Source organism: Neofelis nebulosa, chromosome 5 (assembly GCF_028018385.1).
Source record: "Neofelis nebulosa isolate mNeoNeb1 chromosome 5, mNeoNeb1.pri, whole genome shotgun sequence".
NCBI classification, from domain to species: domain Eukaryota; kingdom Metazoa; phylum Chordata; class Mammalia; order Carnivora; family Felidae; genus Neofelis; species Neofelis nebulosa.
In genome coordinates, this window is record NC_080786.1 from 64,107,898 (window position 1) to 64,124,950 (window position 17,053).

General features: G+C 42.2%; 1 protein-coding gene across 9 annotated transcripts in view; it reads right to left on the minus strand.

The window, feature by feature from the left end:
* Positions 1-17,053, minus strand: part of TNIK (TRAF2 and NCK interacting kinase) — a 399,936-nt gene that overhangs the window by 68,719 nt on the left and 314,164 nt on the right. For 6 of the 9 annotated variants that reach the window (XM_058732386.1, XM_058732382.1, XM_058732379.1 and 3 more), the window contains exons 13-15: positions 9,940-10,050; positions 9,024-9,110; positions 7,823-8,011 (exon numbers count right to left, since the gene is read on the minus strand). In XM_058732386.1, the coding sequence (XP_058588369.1) occupies positions 7,823-8,011; positions 9,024-9,110; positions 9,940-10,050 (387 nt within the window). The remainder of the gene's footprint in view (positions 1-7,822; positions 8,012-9,023; positions 9,111-9,939; positions 10,051-17,053) is intronic. The other 3 variants (XM_058732385.1, XM_058732383.1, XM_058732381.1) reach the window with 1 other exon arrangement.

Below are 17,053 nucleotides of genomic sequence, written 5' to 3' on the forward strand. Positions count from 1 at the left end.
GGGATAACTTAACATGTCCTCTCCCACCATGGCTGTGCAGGGTACATACAACTGGCATCCAGCTGACTTTGTTTTTCAATTCCATGTCCCAAGAGCTTTACCACATACCAAACAATGTTAGCTATAAAAAGCCAGACGTATAAACCAGAACATGTATACTTTGTGTATGCGTGCGTACAAAGCATTGCACCAGCAATAATTATTTGGCTATTGCACTGAGCAAAAGAAAAGAATAAAGCCAGTTTTGAGCTGAGGTCATAAAGAAGACAAAGTCCCATGAAGACAGTGGTAGATAAACTAAGAGGAAGGCATTCAATGTATTGCTTTTCTAAGTACTAGACTCCTTGAAAAAGAAAGTGACTATTCCAGGCGACTGAAATTGGTCAAATATTAGCCATCTTCTTATTTCCACGGAAGATCATTAATAGATAAATCACGTGTACAAGCATCCCTCACCGTCCAAACTCCCCCAGTCTAAGCAGGTCATTGCAGTCTGAGCTCAGGAACCCAAGAGATTCAGATGCATTTTCAGAGAAATACCTGGCTATCCAATCGATAGCCACCTGTTACCCAACAGTCAGGAACCAAATATATTCAGAGAGTGGGGAATACTTGCCATTATTTTTATTTTTTAACTATAAAATACATTCCTTGTTAAACACACACTTAGAGACAGCACATTAAAAACAGCAATTGAAAAAGTCTGCCTTGAGGGGATGGAGATGAAAAAGACTCCATCTTGAGCAAAGAAACCATTTTTGAGATAAAGAATTTTTTTGGCCAACAGCCTGCAGCAAGCTTCCAGTAAAGGAGGTATTCTCACCACAGGCCATATGGGCCATAGAGCTGCCATGGGAAATGAACAGGGCAGAAAGTGAGGTGCTGATTTTCATAGGAAGTTAATGGGTTTGATTGGTCGTGTATAAATATTACTAATGTACTTCTAGCAAAATCTGGTTTACACACTAAATCCTACCATTCGTATGTGTCAGGTTGTACCATTCTAGAATATATGGCATAATTAATTTATGGTTATATTTTGCAAATTATTTCAGGATGATTCAAAATCTGGTGAAATTTCTTGGGTTGGAACTTGTCCAACGAAATTTGAAAATCTATGAGAAAGGTGTAACAATGAGCCATCTGGCTATATACTTTGTCTCAAGAGAACCTTGTCCCAAAGTTTTTAGGAAGATAATGTTGTCCACTGCTTTTGCACCAAAGGAACAACATGAATATTGGAGCAAAGATATCAAATCAAACATCCTAATATCAGACAAAGGAGAAGTTGGGTAGCGTACTTGGGTGCAGGCCCCTCCTGATCATTTTGATACTGGGCAAAGGGCTGTCTCCTGATTCACTACATCTTACTTTCACTAATCGAAAAGGAGATAGATATGTGAATGAGACAAATAAAAAAGGTGTTTTTTTTCCAAACAGAATAAGGATATTTGTGATTAAACAATGGGGTACAATGGAGATATATTTCGATCTGCCTTGCATGATATCAAAAATCTATTAGCTGAGCCTCTGCTCCAAGGAGATGTAAAATGTCAGAAGCACCACCAAAAAAGAATGCTCTAGTAGCAACAGATATAGAAGGTCAAGGTGCCGGACCATGACAACAAAAGATATCTGTTACAAAGGATTTCATACTTGTAGGGATTATCAATGAATATAGAAAACAAGATTAGGAGAGGCTGATCAGTTTTAGTATAAACGCAATTTGTTTCTTATTAAAAGGACTGTTTGAGCATCAAAACTAAATTTGGGGAGGTTCAGATCATCTCTGCAGAGATGCTGTACTATACTGGGTGGCTCAGTCAGTTAAGCGTCCAGCTCAGGTCAGGATCTCACAGTTCATGAGTTTGAGCCCCGAGTCGAGCTCCACGGTGACAGTGTGGAGCCTGTTTGAGATCCTCTCCCTCCCTCACTCCCTCTCTCTCTGCTGCTCCCCTGCTCGTGCTCTCTCTCTCTCTGAAAATAAACTTAAATAAAAGAGAAATGCTATGCTATGTTTTATAGCATTATAGGGAGAAATAAAACCATAATTATAGTCTCAGAAATAAAACTCTGCTCCAGGCAGCACTGTGTTGTCCATTGGGTTCAATGGGAGTGATGTCTAAGGCCTCTGAGATGCATAAAGGCTATATGAGCACAGAAGACCTGAAAATAAATTTGTTGATTGTAGGATTTCAAAAAATTTCTCAAAATAAATAAAAATATGTTTAAGCATGTATAAAAGGAAATATATCGATGTCAATTGTTGAAGCGTTTTGTACGTTGACAACAATTCATAGCTTACAGTGTCTCACTTAGCGATAATGAATGATACCTGCCGAGAGAAAAATTTCAAAACAAAATTATAGAAGTAATCTTTTAGATGTTGACAGCAAAAATATATTTACTATGTCACATGGGTGCATTTTTATAATATTTTATATGATGCAGCTTCTGTGGGGTCTATGGAGGCCTAGAAGGTCTTACTTAGAAGCTTATACATGGTGAATTGAACATAATCATACGGGAATTCCTTTTTTTCAAAATGAACAAAACAGTTTGATGTTTTTGTCTTTACTGGAAATGTTGGAGAAAGAAGTCAACAAATAACTTTTAAGTTTAGATACCCTGGCCCTGTATTCACTGGTCCCATAAAGAGTTGAGTCATATTGCCCTTTGGCAAAAACCACAGGAGTGAGATGGTTACTGAGCGAGACTGGGGATAGCCCTTCTCTGAGGCCCCTCTGAGGATAGGGGAGACTCTCATTCATATGAAATATTTAAAATGCGGTCTCATCTGAAGACAAGAGCCGGGACTACTCTTCCACTATCTACTCTTAACCAGTGACTCCAAAGAAAAGTATAGGTCTTCATGGGGATGGAGCGTTTAAGTTAAAAATAATAAGGCAAATATTATAAGCTGAGAGGGAATGAAGAAGTGTGCATGTATCACTGGGGAGAAGGAGGGTGGAGGAGATGGGGACGCATGTGGGCTGCCCGTGTGAAGTACACACCGGAAACAACAGAGGCAAACACTTACTCCTTGTGGGTGACAGTGACCTTGGAAACAAAGTATGACTGTGTTGAATGCTATCTTTCATTTGTATCTGCATAGTGCTTATGGTTTCAATGGCACATTCATACACACAATGGCCCAGGGGCCTTCCCGAAGGCAGGAAGTGCAGATGGGAAAATTGCACCCCAGGAAAGCTCCAAGGCTTGTTCCATGTCACCCAGCCAGGAGGTGGAAGAACTTGAACTTGACCTCCTTATGCCAAATCTTAAGAGAGAGAAGCAGAAACTGAGGAAAGAAGGGAGCAGAGCTATAAACTCTAAATGGTCATTTGAAACCTCATATATAAAATAACATACAAAAAGGAAAAAAAGAAAACCCACATCACTATTGAGTAGGGAAAACCAAGTAGAGGAGTTCTCATATAGAGGATTTCAGAGTCCAATGGGCCGATGAAATATAAAGGGATATCTTGGTCCATTGTTTGCCAAATAAAACCATGGCCAGATGACTGGAATGCATCACAGAGTAAGAACATGATGTAGTATTGAAAAAAATTAAAATACAATTTCATACAGCATTCACGTAGAGACAGCATTCTGTCACTTTTGTGTGTTGATGAAAATTTGAAGAAAAAGTTGGGGAGGGGCACACACAGTTACTGCCAGGCCCAATCACATGCCAGTTTAAGGAAAGGAATCTGCTCCATTGTTTAAAAAAAAAAAAAGGTATTATAAGAAAATAAATCTCTATCTTTCAAAAAGTAGAAATGAGAAAGAAAAAGACCTTCAAATTTTGCTGACATTGAACAGAATATCATACTGATGTTTTTACAGAACAAATCTGATTTCCATCCCAATCCAGAAATGGCAGAGAATTTGAAAGGAGTAAAAATGTCCTCACCCCTCCTTTCAATAGAGACATAAATGTTCCTCCCTGGCTGAAATCTGAAAATCACAGTCAATGTAACAATCAGAACAGATCAAATACTCAGTGAAAGGAGAGAGGGAAGGGGCATCTGGGTGGTTCAGTCGGTTAAATGTCCGACTTTGGCTCAGGTCATAATCTCACGGTCTGTGAGTTCGAGCCCCGCATCGGGTTCTGTGCTGACAGCTCAGATCCTAGAGCCTGCTTCGAATTTTTTGTCTCCCTCTCTCTCTCTCTCTGCCCTTCCCCTTCTCACACTCTATCTCGCTCTCTCAAAAATAAGTAAACATTAAAAAAATTTAAGGAGAGAGGGAAGAGCTCAACAAGATTTGCAAATGACCGAGTATTTTTATTTTTCTTATTACACCCAACAGATTAATGAGAAGGCTAATGAGAAATGCAATGATGACTTACGTTTTACAAAATGAAGCAAAAAAATCACAGAGGGTGAGGCATTATAACATTACACTAGCTAATGAAGAACTGTTGATTTGAAAAAAGGAAGAGAAAGAAGGGATGAAAAAGTAACCAAAGAAGGAAAAACCATTCTAGTGAGGAGGTATAGACATGGGTTAGAAAACCAGTACTGGCATAAGTTACAGAGGCTGCCAGGGGAGAAGACAGCTGGGGGTGTCTTCAAGGGCACAGGGGCAAAAAAGGCCTAGCCCCTGCATCACAGGGGACCGTGGCAAGGATAATTCCAATTTTATACCCTGGTAGAGGATGCATTAGAAAAAGAAAGGGTGCCTTTTATTCTAACTGCAAAGGAGAGTTTAACCTAGGTTATTTTTCTTGGTTGATAATTAAGATACTGCTAGGCTAGAAATTCCATCCATATCTAAAATTTTGAAAATATTTTACTGTTCAGCTACTTTCAGCCCCATCTACGTCACTACTATAAGGAAAAAAAGTCTTTAAATAATGCTCTAGAAGAGAAGTTCATGCATTGCTACGAGAAGCATTAAAAGGTCAGGAAGATAAGGATCCTCATACCCATTTTTATTCCCATTTTAAGAAGTGGGTGTTAAGAAAATGATGAAACAAACCAAAGCACACAATTATTTGTTCTTATTTGTGTACTAGTTGCTCCAATCCCAAATTCAGCACTGTCATTTATTCTGCGATCTAAATGTTTCATCTTCTTCTAAAATGTGAACACCCACTCTAAGACTTGGGAATTGTTTCATGGAATAGATTGGTTAGTTGGAAGCTGGATTATGTTAACCACACCCAGAAGTATTGGACTAAATATGAGCCCCAGAAGCATGTTCCCACATATGTCTAGAACTGCATGAAGCCCAAAGAAGAGCGCCAGCTGCCTGGAAGCCAGGGACCTTGGAAGATGTCACCCACCAGAAGTGGCTCAGATTTATGATGGCCAGGGAACCTCACATCGGGAGTGCTTGCCGACATAGCCGGGTTGTTTGCACGCCCAACTACTGTGTTTCTTTCACTGCTAGAAGCCTGGCTAGGAAGCACAAGGGAATTAGGAGGTCTAGAAAACCACCTTGATGACATCTGCAAAGATTGTCGCCCAGGAGTGTCATGGCTTCTGAAAGCTCGGGAGCTGTGAACTAGTTCTGAACAGAGAGGATAGGCCAGGAAACTCAGTGAGGAAGACAAAGAATAACTAGATAACCATGAGGTCAAAGCAGTTAAGTTCACATCGGAACGTGCTGGGCAGAGGCGGAAGGTAGGGCGTGGGAACTGCTCCAAGCTTTTCCCCCTTCTCTGGTACATTTGTGCATGAGGGAGCTGCATGGGGGAAAGAAGGAATTCTGGGATGCTTCGCAAACAATCACGGTCTTCTCCAACGGGATCTGTAGGTGTCCCTCTCCTAAACTCATGCTGGGGGCTGGGAACACTGAGGACCATGTAGTCACACATCAAGGAAACATCATTTAGCGATGCAGCACTTCTTAGAGGCGTCGAGGTACTTGGAAGGATGCGTGAATTCATGCCCCTCCTGCCCCAAGGTCCACAGGAGTCTCCAAGGCCCTCCTTACTTGCAGTGATGGACAACCTAGGGTTTGTCACTTTGAAGATGTTGGGAGAGGACACACAAATGACCTTAGATCCTAACTCTTGAGTCGGACTACATCCTTGGGAGCGAGATCGCCTGGGGGATCTCACTATGATCCTTGAGGCTTCCTGAGCCTTCAGTTGTTCTTCAAGACCAACTCTGTTAGGACAAGCTGGTCCATCTTTCTTCTGCGAGTGATGCTCCAACAGGAGTCTTGCTCTGGAATCATTAATTTCGGCAGGTGATACTGGCATTAGCTTAGTGGAGCCTAGTTTTTCAGCCTTCTGAACACCTGCCATGATCAGGAGCTGTGAGTCTGGCTTAGCTGAGGGTTTCAACTTGGCAGGACTAGAAAATGGGTTAGCAGTGGAGGAAGGTGGCACATCTCTACCAGCCGGGATGCATGTCAGCTGCTGTTGAACAGCATGGTGATTCTGCTTAGCTGGAAGGATAGGTGGGTTATTAAAGAGTCGGTGCTGGACCTGGGAGTTGGATCACAAAATTGAGTTATTGATCTAAGAGAAAGAGGCAGCTGTTACAGACATAGGTAAATACAGATCGTATTAACAGACTCTAAAAGAAAGTGATCCAAAACATTCTCTATGTGAGATCAAACGATTTTCTCTACAGGTTCAGATTTCTTTAAGTTTTAAAAGAAAAAAAAATTTAATTTCTGTAAGAGTAGCACATGGTCATTATAAAAGACTTACACAATATATAAGAATACAAAAAAGTTGGAAGAAAAATCCCCGCAGCGTCTACTTCCCTTAAACAATCATCATTAACATTAGGGCAATATCATTTCAAGCATTTTCTTTACATATATGAAAGAGAATAAGAAAACGAAAAGACAGAAATATTTTTAGAAAAGGAGGATCTTATGTAAGAAATCCAGTTCTGGTGAGACTGTGGTCTAGATAACTTGAAAAAGCTCTGGCTATAAATACCTGAAGATACTAGAACGAAATATGAAGTGACATAAACACCATGCTCATAAGAAACTACAGGAAATCACTGGGAGCCACAAGCAATGACAGAACTGAAAGCCAGAGTGTTATGTGTGTGAGATGACACAGTGACTCCTGGGAGGGATGTTGATCCTGGCTGGAGTTATTATTTTGTTTCTTTGCTTTACCCATTTAGTTGTTACCTCCCCCCCACCCCCCACCCCCACCACGCAAATAGTTTTTAATTAGATTTTTAAAATAGCTCATCACAGAGCCAAGTTCCTGAAAATCCATCCTTAGTCGGGTAGTTGAGCAAATGAAGAACCATTGCCCTGGAAGTATTTGCAAAACCAATACAAATGACCTCTGATCCTACAAGGGACGACCACAACCACAGGTCTGAGACCAACGGTGTGTCCATTTGTACCATAACAGAGCAAAGGAAGGTTAGCAACGATGCTGATGATAACTTTTAGGGCCTAGGTATGGACAAGAAATGATTCTACCTAAAATTCCTTAAATCTTTATTAAATCATATTCTTTCATGGGAAAGTCACTTAATTCCTTGTGCCACAAACTCATTTGGACTTCTGTGAGAAAAATGGTTTTTCTACTTCCTATTGTTGATCACAAAAATCCCCTGTATCCGAGAAGATTAAAAAACAAATACAAAACACGCCAAAACCCCAAAAAACGGCCTGGAAAACAAAAAACCACTAATGGATTAAGGTGTCTTGCCAATTCTCTACAGAAATAATATTATGGCCCTTTCAGAAGCAAAGCATGCATTTCTCGTGATGAATTGTTTTCCAACTGTATAGAGCTAGTTCAATTCTCTACTTCTACTGGATGAACTCACTGTAGCCAATAGCCTGGTCAATAGGACATGGTGACACTTGCTAACGTACTTACCTCCTTGGCCCATGCTGGTTTCTCACTAGGACTCATCCCTTCTTTGTAATGGTACAGTGGCTTCTTCTCCACAGGCCTCTGCTCCTGCCGCTGGTGCTGGAGAGACACCAAGTAGTCTCTCTCTTGCTTCAGCTGTCTCTGTAGTCTTTCTGCTTGTCTCTGTTCTTCCAATTGTTTGCGCTTATATTCCTATCCAGATCAGAAAAGAGGAGCGAAGAAAAGGCCAAATCACCATATGGAAACCATCAGACAGCAGTGGAAAAAGCATGCAATGGAGCCGGAAGAGATGGTAACAAGGGGCCTTCATGCTAACAGGGAGGCGCCACAGAGGTAGGCCACAGCCAGGGGTTAGCACTTAGTGAAAACACTATTGCTTTCATGGAAATCCCTACAGAACACCACCCATTGCAAAGTGACTTGCCCCTGAAATGTGACCAAGAAAGTGGCAATAATGAGGACATTTGGATGGTCAGCACACAACCCCTATAAGGAGTCATCCACTTCCTGATTTAGTAATTAAACCATTCAAACATGTCCAATTAAGTACAAAACTAAATAAGCAGTTACAGATAATTGCTTAAATCATCTTCTGTTTAACAAAACTTGGACCAACAAAGGCCATTAGCAAGTGTATGCACAGGCTAAAAACTATCACAGTGCTGCTGAATAAGAAGTTCAGTTAAAAAATATATATCAAGAAGCTCATTTGGAGAGCAGTGCAATAATAATAAAAAAGTACTTCAAGTGGAAGCCATGTGAGCAGGGAACACAAAATGTTCCCATCATAAGGGTAAAACTAATAGTCTGCAAATGAAATATGACTGCAGAGCTGAGTGGGCTCTTACAGAAGAGGTGCATTTTGCTGTGATTGTATTCCAGCATGTTGCAAATGACCTTAAAAATTACTCCGCAATAAACACAGTGGCTCTCAAAAACAGTCTGAACTTGTAATAAGACAGGATTCATGCTAAAGTTTTACAAAGAGGCAGAGTTAATAAGGAACACATAACATGTGTCTCAAATGTATGAAGACGGCAAACTAGGTCAGGAGATGTATTAAGTTTCCATGAGACTTTCTGAGGTCCACGAGGCTTGGAGGATCCCCTCTTGTGGACTGGCATGTTAGGGGGACACACACAGGGACACACGCACACACACGGTGAACACAGAGCGGGTTGCTGGCCCTTGGCTTTCCCATTACCAGAAGTAGAGCTTGTTCATGCAGTAGCTGCTGTTGCAAGATCTCTAACTGTCTCTGCTCCTCCTCTAACTGTCGCCTGATGTACTCCTGGAGAGGTAGGCAGCAGAGAATTCAGAGGAACACAAAGAGAGAAAGAGAGAGAGAAAGAACCGGTAATTTCAAAGGTGACAAGAGCTGCCGAGTAAAGTGTGGAAGGAAGGAGTGAAAAAAAATACCCAGACGCCTCCTCACCAAACAGGAAAAGTACCGAAGCCAAAGCATTTCAATGCAGTCAAAAGCACAAGCCCTCTACCTACAGCAGCCGACAGAGATCGCTCAGTGCTTTGTCCTTACGATTTGGTTTTAATCGGCTACATCTTAAAGCTTTTCATTACAGGTTCCCTCTTTATGGGCTACCCGGAATGAACAACGCTATAAAGTTCAAAGGCAACTGTGCAAGCAGCAGGAATAAAATAATTGTTGAATGCCATCGTGCAGTCTTTGTAACGGAACCATCCCGCAGAGTGCCACCTTGCTGCTGTCAGAATGCGATTCTAACAAAGAGAGAGGGCCCTGCATCCATGGCTCCGTCATGGAGATGGGAGATTGCAGGAGTGGAAAAGCCCTTCTAAAGCAATGAAAGATGTGGCTCGTTCATTACGCCGTGGCGCTACCTTCAAAGAACATACCCAGGGCTGGGAGAACCCTAAGATCAAGGTATGTCAGGGGACTCTGGCCTGGGTAGGAAGCGAGGCTCAATGAGTGGGCATTGCCAAGGCTGTGCATTTGACTTCTTGAATAGGTGAGAAGAGCGGCTCGAGAAAGAGTAAAAACCTGCTTAAACTGAGCAGTCCTAAGAGAAGGTGACCCACACCCCAGGGACGGCGGGCGCCGGAGCTCACACAGGGGCCATCTGTGGGCTCCGTCCCCGCTGTACCTGCTCGTGCTCCGCGCGCCGCCTCTCCTCCTCCCGGCGCATCTGCTCCTCGTAGTGCCGGCGCTGCTCTCTCTCCTGCTGCTTCCGCAGCTCCTTCTCTCGCCGTTGTTGCTGTGGGGCCACAAGCGGACAACCATGAAGGAAAGGGGCCTGGTGCTGAGCCGTCGGGACAGCAGCAGCGAGGGCTGCAGAGCCGCAGACGTGCCCTCTTCTCCAGAGATGCCTACGTGCCCAAAGGCTCTTTCTGTCCCGTGCTATTGGGGGACTCGCTGGCAAGGATGGGCTGATAGCATTTCAGTGTCACGCCCAACACCCTGTCGTTTCCGATGCAAGTACTCTCCAGATTTTAGTCCTCCCAAGAAGTTCCTGTTAAGTGCATTCTCCCTATTGGCTAATGATGGTTTTCAAACCAGGGGTAGGAAACATCAATGCAAAGTAAGTTACTCATTACATATCATCAAACTGTTTAGGAGATTCTGTAGGTTTTAAGGGGCACCTGGGTGGCTCAGTTGGTTGAGCTTCCCACTCTTGATTTCGGCTGAGGTCATGATCTCACAGTTTGTGAGATTGAGCCCCACATTGGAACCTGTGCTGACAGTGTGGAGGCTGTTTGGGATTCTCTCTCTCTCTCTCTCTCTCTCTCTCTCTCTCTCTCTCTCTGCCTCTCCCCAGCTCCCTCTCTCTAAATAAATAAACTTAAAAACACATTTGTAACGCTCATGTCATTCAATTCTTTTGACACCACGTAGAGCAGTTATTTTGTAGATAAAAGAAAGCAAAATCCAAAGAAATAAAGTGACATATTCAAGGCCATACAGTAATTAATGGCTGAGAGTACAACAAAATTCATTGATTCTGACCCTGTCCATTACCCTCTCCGATACATCATGCTGCCTTTATTTATTTTCTGAAGAATTCACTTGTAAGTGTCAATTTCAATGTCTCACTCAAGTAAGACCTTTAAATTCATCATCATCTCATACAATCACCATGCCTCTGAATATGGACAGTGTGGTAAGCATCTTTCATGCTTTATCATATCTAATCTTCACAAAAATCTGCTGAGGTAGGTATTATTATCATCCCCATTTTATATGAGAAAACCGAAGCTCAGAGACATTAAGCAATTGTTGAAGGTCATCCTCACGTTCAAGGTCATGCCCAGTAAGTGGTGGAGTTTGATTTCAAAGCCAGGCAACATGACTCCACAGCCTGAACTCAATCACTGCAGAAGATGAGGAGGCAACAGGGGGTGACAGAAAGATGACAGATGCATCCAGCTCTTCATTACACTCTCAGAAAAGGAGAACATCTTAGGAACAGTTACAGGAACCAGCGTTTGCCAATGGGACAGTATCGTTCCCTAATCCCTGGAGCATCTGGAATGTGTAGGGGCATGTGGGAGTTTTTCTGGTTGCCTCTATGACCAGAGGACATGACTGGCGCTTAGCATGAAGTGTCAGGGATGCTAAAACTCCTGCAATATACAGGACAGTCACACATTACAAAGTATTTTCCTATACCACCTGCTATCCATGCTCCTTTTGAGAAATGCTGTAGCCCTTGGTATTGGATCTCTGTACTGGCATTGGGAGTTCTTCTTCCTCAAATATGGAACCGGTTTGAGGGAACCGATTGGAGGGGGGCGTCCAATTCTCTTTTAACATTTTTTTCCCTCTTTTAACATTCTTAACAACACGTCACTGCCTGGCTGAGAAAATATGAGGTATCGAAAACAGAATGGATTGTGACTATATCACACTGACAAGCTAGCTTTATACAACCAGGGAAAGAGCCTTCTAATACAAAAGCTCTCTGTCACAGCCACAGCACACCCAAGCAGACATTCAGACCTTCAAAGAAGCCCACAAATGAGGAGGCCTTCCTAATGTGGCCTCCTCCTGCAATCCGTTGAAACTGCTGTCTTCCAATGATCTCTGAGGTTTGCAGATAAGCTACATTTTTTGAGACTCAACATCTGTCACTTCCAGATCAACAATTATCTGTCCTCCTCAGATTGTAGGTGATAGAGAGCCATTGGAGGACTTCCTGCAGTCAAATGCCATAACCAAACTTGCATTTTCAAGGGGCTTCCTAACAGTCATGGGAGGAAGCATAACTAGGAGCTGAAATACAGTGCTAGGTCATTCTGTGGGTACAGACAGAAAATAACAGGGCACCGATGAGTTAAGCAAAGGCAATTGGAGAGTCCATGTTCATAATCGCTGCTGAGAATGGAGACGCAGCCAAAAGGAAGACAGACTAAAAGCTATCCAGGTTTCCAACTCTTCTAACAGGACTGGAGTGGATGCCAAGTTAGAAGTAGAAATTAGAATTAGGCCAAAACAGAATAGGCAGGATTTGGGGACTATGGGGCTTGTGAGGGTGAGTGGAGTTCCTGGCCAAGGAGCAGAGCAGATGGTTTGAAACAGAGAGGAAAGGTAGGTTTAGGGAAAGGAACGAGGGGTGTGTTGGGGGATAGGGATGAGTCAAGCTCCAGACATGTAATTATTTGTTTTACAGAAAAATAATACAGGAAGATGCGAGTAGAAAACATCATCATAGGAACTGACTGAATAATTTGGATTACAGACCCAAAACAGAGATCTTTCCAACACTCAACCCAAGTGAACCAATGCCAATGCAGAGGATAAAATAATTATGTGTACAGATCTGGCTCCTGGCAGGAACTAGCCCTAATTTAGCTAACATTTCAAGATTTTTACTCCCACCATCAGTCTCTTTCTTGACAAAAAAAATAATCAAGGCTTTTGAAGATTTAGCTGATTTTTATGTGAAGGATTTGTACATTTTCAACCCCTTCGCCAGGAATCAATACTGTTTTATAATTACATGCCACTCAGGTCCTTGTGTGAGGTGTACAAAGTATTGACTGCAACTCAAGAGGGTCTGGGCTTCCCAAGTACTCTGTAGTTTCTGAGAAAGACACTCAGAAGTGACTAATAATTAATAATGATCTCATTCAGATCAGCTGCAGCTAACGCATGGAGGCATCTGCCAGGGCTTTGGTTCCTGTGGCGAGGTTGGAAAAATAAATCATTCCCCAACCTTCTGAGGGCACCTTGCCAATTTCCAGCTGCTGTGTTCCAATGTCAATGCCTTTCCCGGAAAAATCTTTGCTTTCTTTCCTCCTGGGCATGGAGCTGTTTTTGGGTACATACCAAAACATGTCACAGAAAGACCAAGTCCCCGACCTCAAGCAGATACCTCTACAAAACCCTGACTCTTATTAGAAGCAGCTCCTTGAGGGAAGGCTTATGCTTGATTCCCTCTGGACCCACAGCCTCTTATGTGGGGCTAGGCAAGTGGCAGGTACACAGAAGATTCTTTGAAGGGAACCAAGTAAGAAAGATGGGACAAAGAAGACAACACAATATCTTAAATTCCTTGGGGGCATCATCTGTCTCATTAATCCTTAGAGTTTGTATCACATTGTGTGTTAAATTATGTTTATCTGAGTATGTCTTACCTACTCTACAATCTAAGATGAAAGCTGTTTGTGGGCAGGGTCTCTGTTCCACTCCACTTTTTATCTCCTACTAAATCTCATATTGGGCCCAATACCATTGATATCTGTTGCAATGAATACTGTAAACTGGGTACCAAGAGAAGAGGAGAAAGCCTGGTGGAGCCTCAAACCACTCCTCCAGCCTTCTATGCCATTCTCAGACCAGAATGTTCTTTTATGGTGAGCATAGACAAGACCTGAGAGTGTTTATCTAAACAGAGAGCCACCAACAACTAGCACTGGCATGGTACCTATTTGCCATCTTAAAGAAAGGCGGGAAATTAAAATAAGGGAATAAGAGTCTATGCATCTCTAATTTGCCTTTTTAAAAATTGTCTTTTATTTATTTATTTGTTTGTTTGTTTATTTATTTTTAAATTCAAGTTAGTTAACATATAGTGTAACAATAGCTTCAGGAGGAGAATTTAGTGATTCATCACTTACATATAATACCCAGTACTCGTCCCAACAAGTGCCTTCCTTAATGCCCATCACCCATTTAGCTCATCCCCCCACCCATCCACAGCAACCCTCAGGTTGTTTTCTGTATTTAAGAGTCTCTTATGGTTTGCCTCCTTCTCTCCTTTTATCTTATTTTTGCTTCCCTTCCCCTGTGTTCATCAGTTGTGTTTCTTAAATTCTACATATGAGTGATATCATATGATATTTGTCCTTCTCTGCCTGACTTATATACTCTATACATCCATGTTGTTGCAGATGAAAAGATGCTCACCATCGCTGATCATCAGGGAAATACAAATCAAAACCGCAATAAGCATTTCTAAATTTCATTCAAACTATGCATAAAGATGACAGTGGTCCTGCTGTCAAAAAGGAATGGCTTAAACCAACTACCCTAACACTTTTGGCAGACATCCTACCTTTACTGAACTGCCTAGAAGCATGTTTTCATCCACATTTTCTTCACAAATCGTATCACCTAAAATTAGACATTCTGTGGGGTCTTACAAGTGTCTTAATTTTTTTCCCCTGGGTGGGGGATGATTGATAATATCCACTCTGAAAATTTCTGAGGCTAAAATCAATATTGCCCTGCTCTATGGAGTAGGTCATGGGGGTCTTGTTGCCCCACTGTCTTCTATGGATGTTCTCAAAGAATAATTTTGTTTTGGGCAGCTTTGGTTCTCCCCTTGGGTGTTCCCCTCAGGTCACCTCCAGGTGGAGGCTGTGTGGCTGTACTTCAAGTATGTGAACTAGTTAGTTTATTTTAATGAAATAATCTTGTTTCCTTGCTCAGGGAACCCTCAAAGGTTATACATTTATTCCAGACTGACTTTGCAGAATTTTGGCTCCTCAAATTCTTGCAAGAGAATATCACCTTAACTCTTACATGTTTGATTCCTATCGAAGTTGTAACAAATAATCCTCATGGCTGACTGTCACCAAAGTTCTGGTGTTGATCTTTCTTTCGTTTCTTTAAATGCTCCTTTTAGATTAAGTTTAACCAGCAGAAACGTGTTACCTCCACCAGGGTGCTCTGGCTCTTGTAGAAGTGACTTTTTGATGAGCTGTCAGGCCATAAATTGCATTTTATTTTATTTTTATTTTTTTAAATGTTTATTTATCATATTTGAGAGAGAGAGACAGAGTGCGAGTGGGGGAGTGACACAGAGAGAAGGAGACACAGAATCTAAAGCAGACTCCAGGCTCTGAGCTGTCAGCACAGAGCCTGATGCGGGGCTTGAACTCACCAACTGTGAGATCGTGACCTGAGCCGAAGCCTGATGCCCTACCGACTGAGCCACCCATGTGCCCCCTATTTTAATTTTTTTTAAGTTTATTTATTTATTTTGAGAGAGAGTGAGCATGTTAGTGGGGGAGGGCAGAAAGAGAGACAGGGAGAGAGAGAGCCCCAAGCAGGCTTTATGCTGTCAGCGTGTGGCTTGATTCCACAAACCATGAGATTATGACCTGAGTTGAAACCAAGAGTGGGACACTTAACAGACAGAGCCACCCAGGCTCCCCATAACTTGCAGTTAAAGTGTTATCAGAACAGCTGAAAAAAGCTAACCACTGTGTTTATGCTAGGAATATCACCTCACACATCATTCACGGCACTACTCCAACCACTACTAGGCAAGGGTAGAGGTTCCAAGTTATCTCAGAAAGCTTACCTGAGTAACAAGTTTACTCTGATCTGATGGACAACATGAATCTCAAACCACTTGTTTGCCTCTCTTCTTAGTTGCTAGGGTCAGACTCTCAGAGACGGACTGGTGGCCCCCTCAGGCACCTGCACCTGGCATTCTGTGAACTGACCCCACCCTGGCTTTGTCTTGTTTTTTCTCTTCTGCTTTAAAGTCCCTTCTGCTTAATTTTCTCATTTATTTTATTCTTAGTTGCTATATTAATCTTTGTAAGCCACCTTTCATCCTTTCTTTTGGAGCAAAGAAGAATCATAAAGAAGGGTATACACAAACAAATGAGGAACAGATCTTGGATCTCCAGGGATTTTGAAACTTCAAAGCTTCCCTTGGAAAGATCAAAATGAGATAAACAAGAAGTCGTAGACTTGTAATTTGGTTCTTTGCTTATGAGGATGGCATGTGTGTTGATGACCCCTGAGCAAGTGGTTAAAGTTGTTTTTACAACATGGCAGTCAGTTTGCTCTGATCCTGCCACAACCTCTCAATGAAGAGCTGTTGAGGCAAGCAATGGTAACACACATGCCGGCTGGGACCGAAAGGGTAACAACACAGTCTCCTTTCTAATCTAAAAGATCTTACCTTGCACCAGAGCAAACATGGTTAAATAAAGCCCACCCACCATTCAAGGATATGGAATCTTTTAGGAAAAAAAGCACAGGATTACAATCTGTATGTATGGCATCATTTTTACCTAAAAAAGTACTGTATTGTAGATTATTGTAATCAGAGCCTCACATTAGCTCTGTCAGGTAAGTGAGGCAAATGTCGTTTTCTTTATTTTCCTTTTCAGACTCTCAGGAAGGTTCATTACCTTGTCACTGGCCACGTGGTAAGTTCAGGGAAAATCATGATATGAATACAGGTCATCATATTGGGCACTGTCTGTAGGCGTCAAGTGTTTGCTTGGTTGGGTGCTCGGCGTGTTTCAACTCATTTGGTTCCACAGCGTGACTACAGACTTTATTATTATTATTCCTAAATGACAGATAAGCAAATTGAGGCGCAGCAAAGTAAACTGTTCCATGTCACACTGGGAAATGGCAGAGCTTGGAATCAAGCCCAGGTCAGTCTGACTCCATGCTCTTTCCATGAGTCCATCTGACCCCATGCTCAGCTTCTGTTACCTGGAAGAGTATTCCAGCAACTGGAGATGTAGTGGGATGTACAGTTTAGAGTGTGCAGGGAGGGATGGAGCAAAAGATACCTCATCTATCCTACCACCAGCAGCACTTTCTTCAATATCCTTCAGAATTTCCAGATAGGAAACATGGCTGCTTTTTTCTACTTATTGAATGTTCAGATTGAAATTGAATCTTGTTCTCATGACATTCTGGTAGATTTGGGGCTCTGGGTCTATCTTTTATATACATCACATTTCCCAGTGGAAAGACTCAGAGGTAACACCTACATTTGGGAA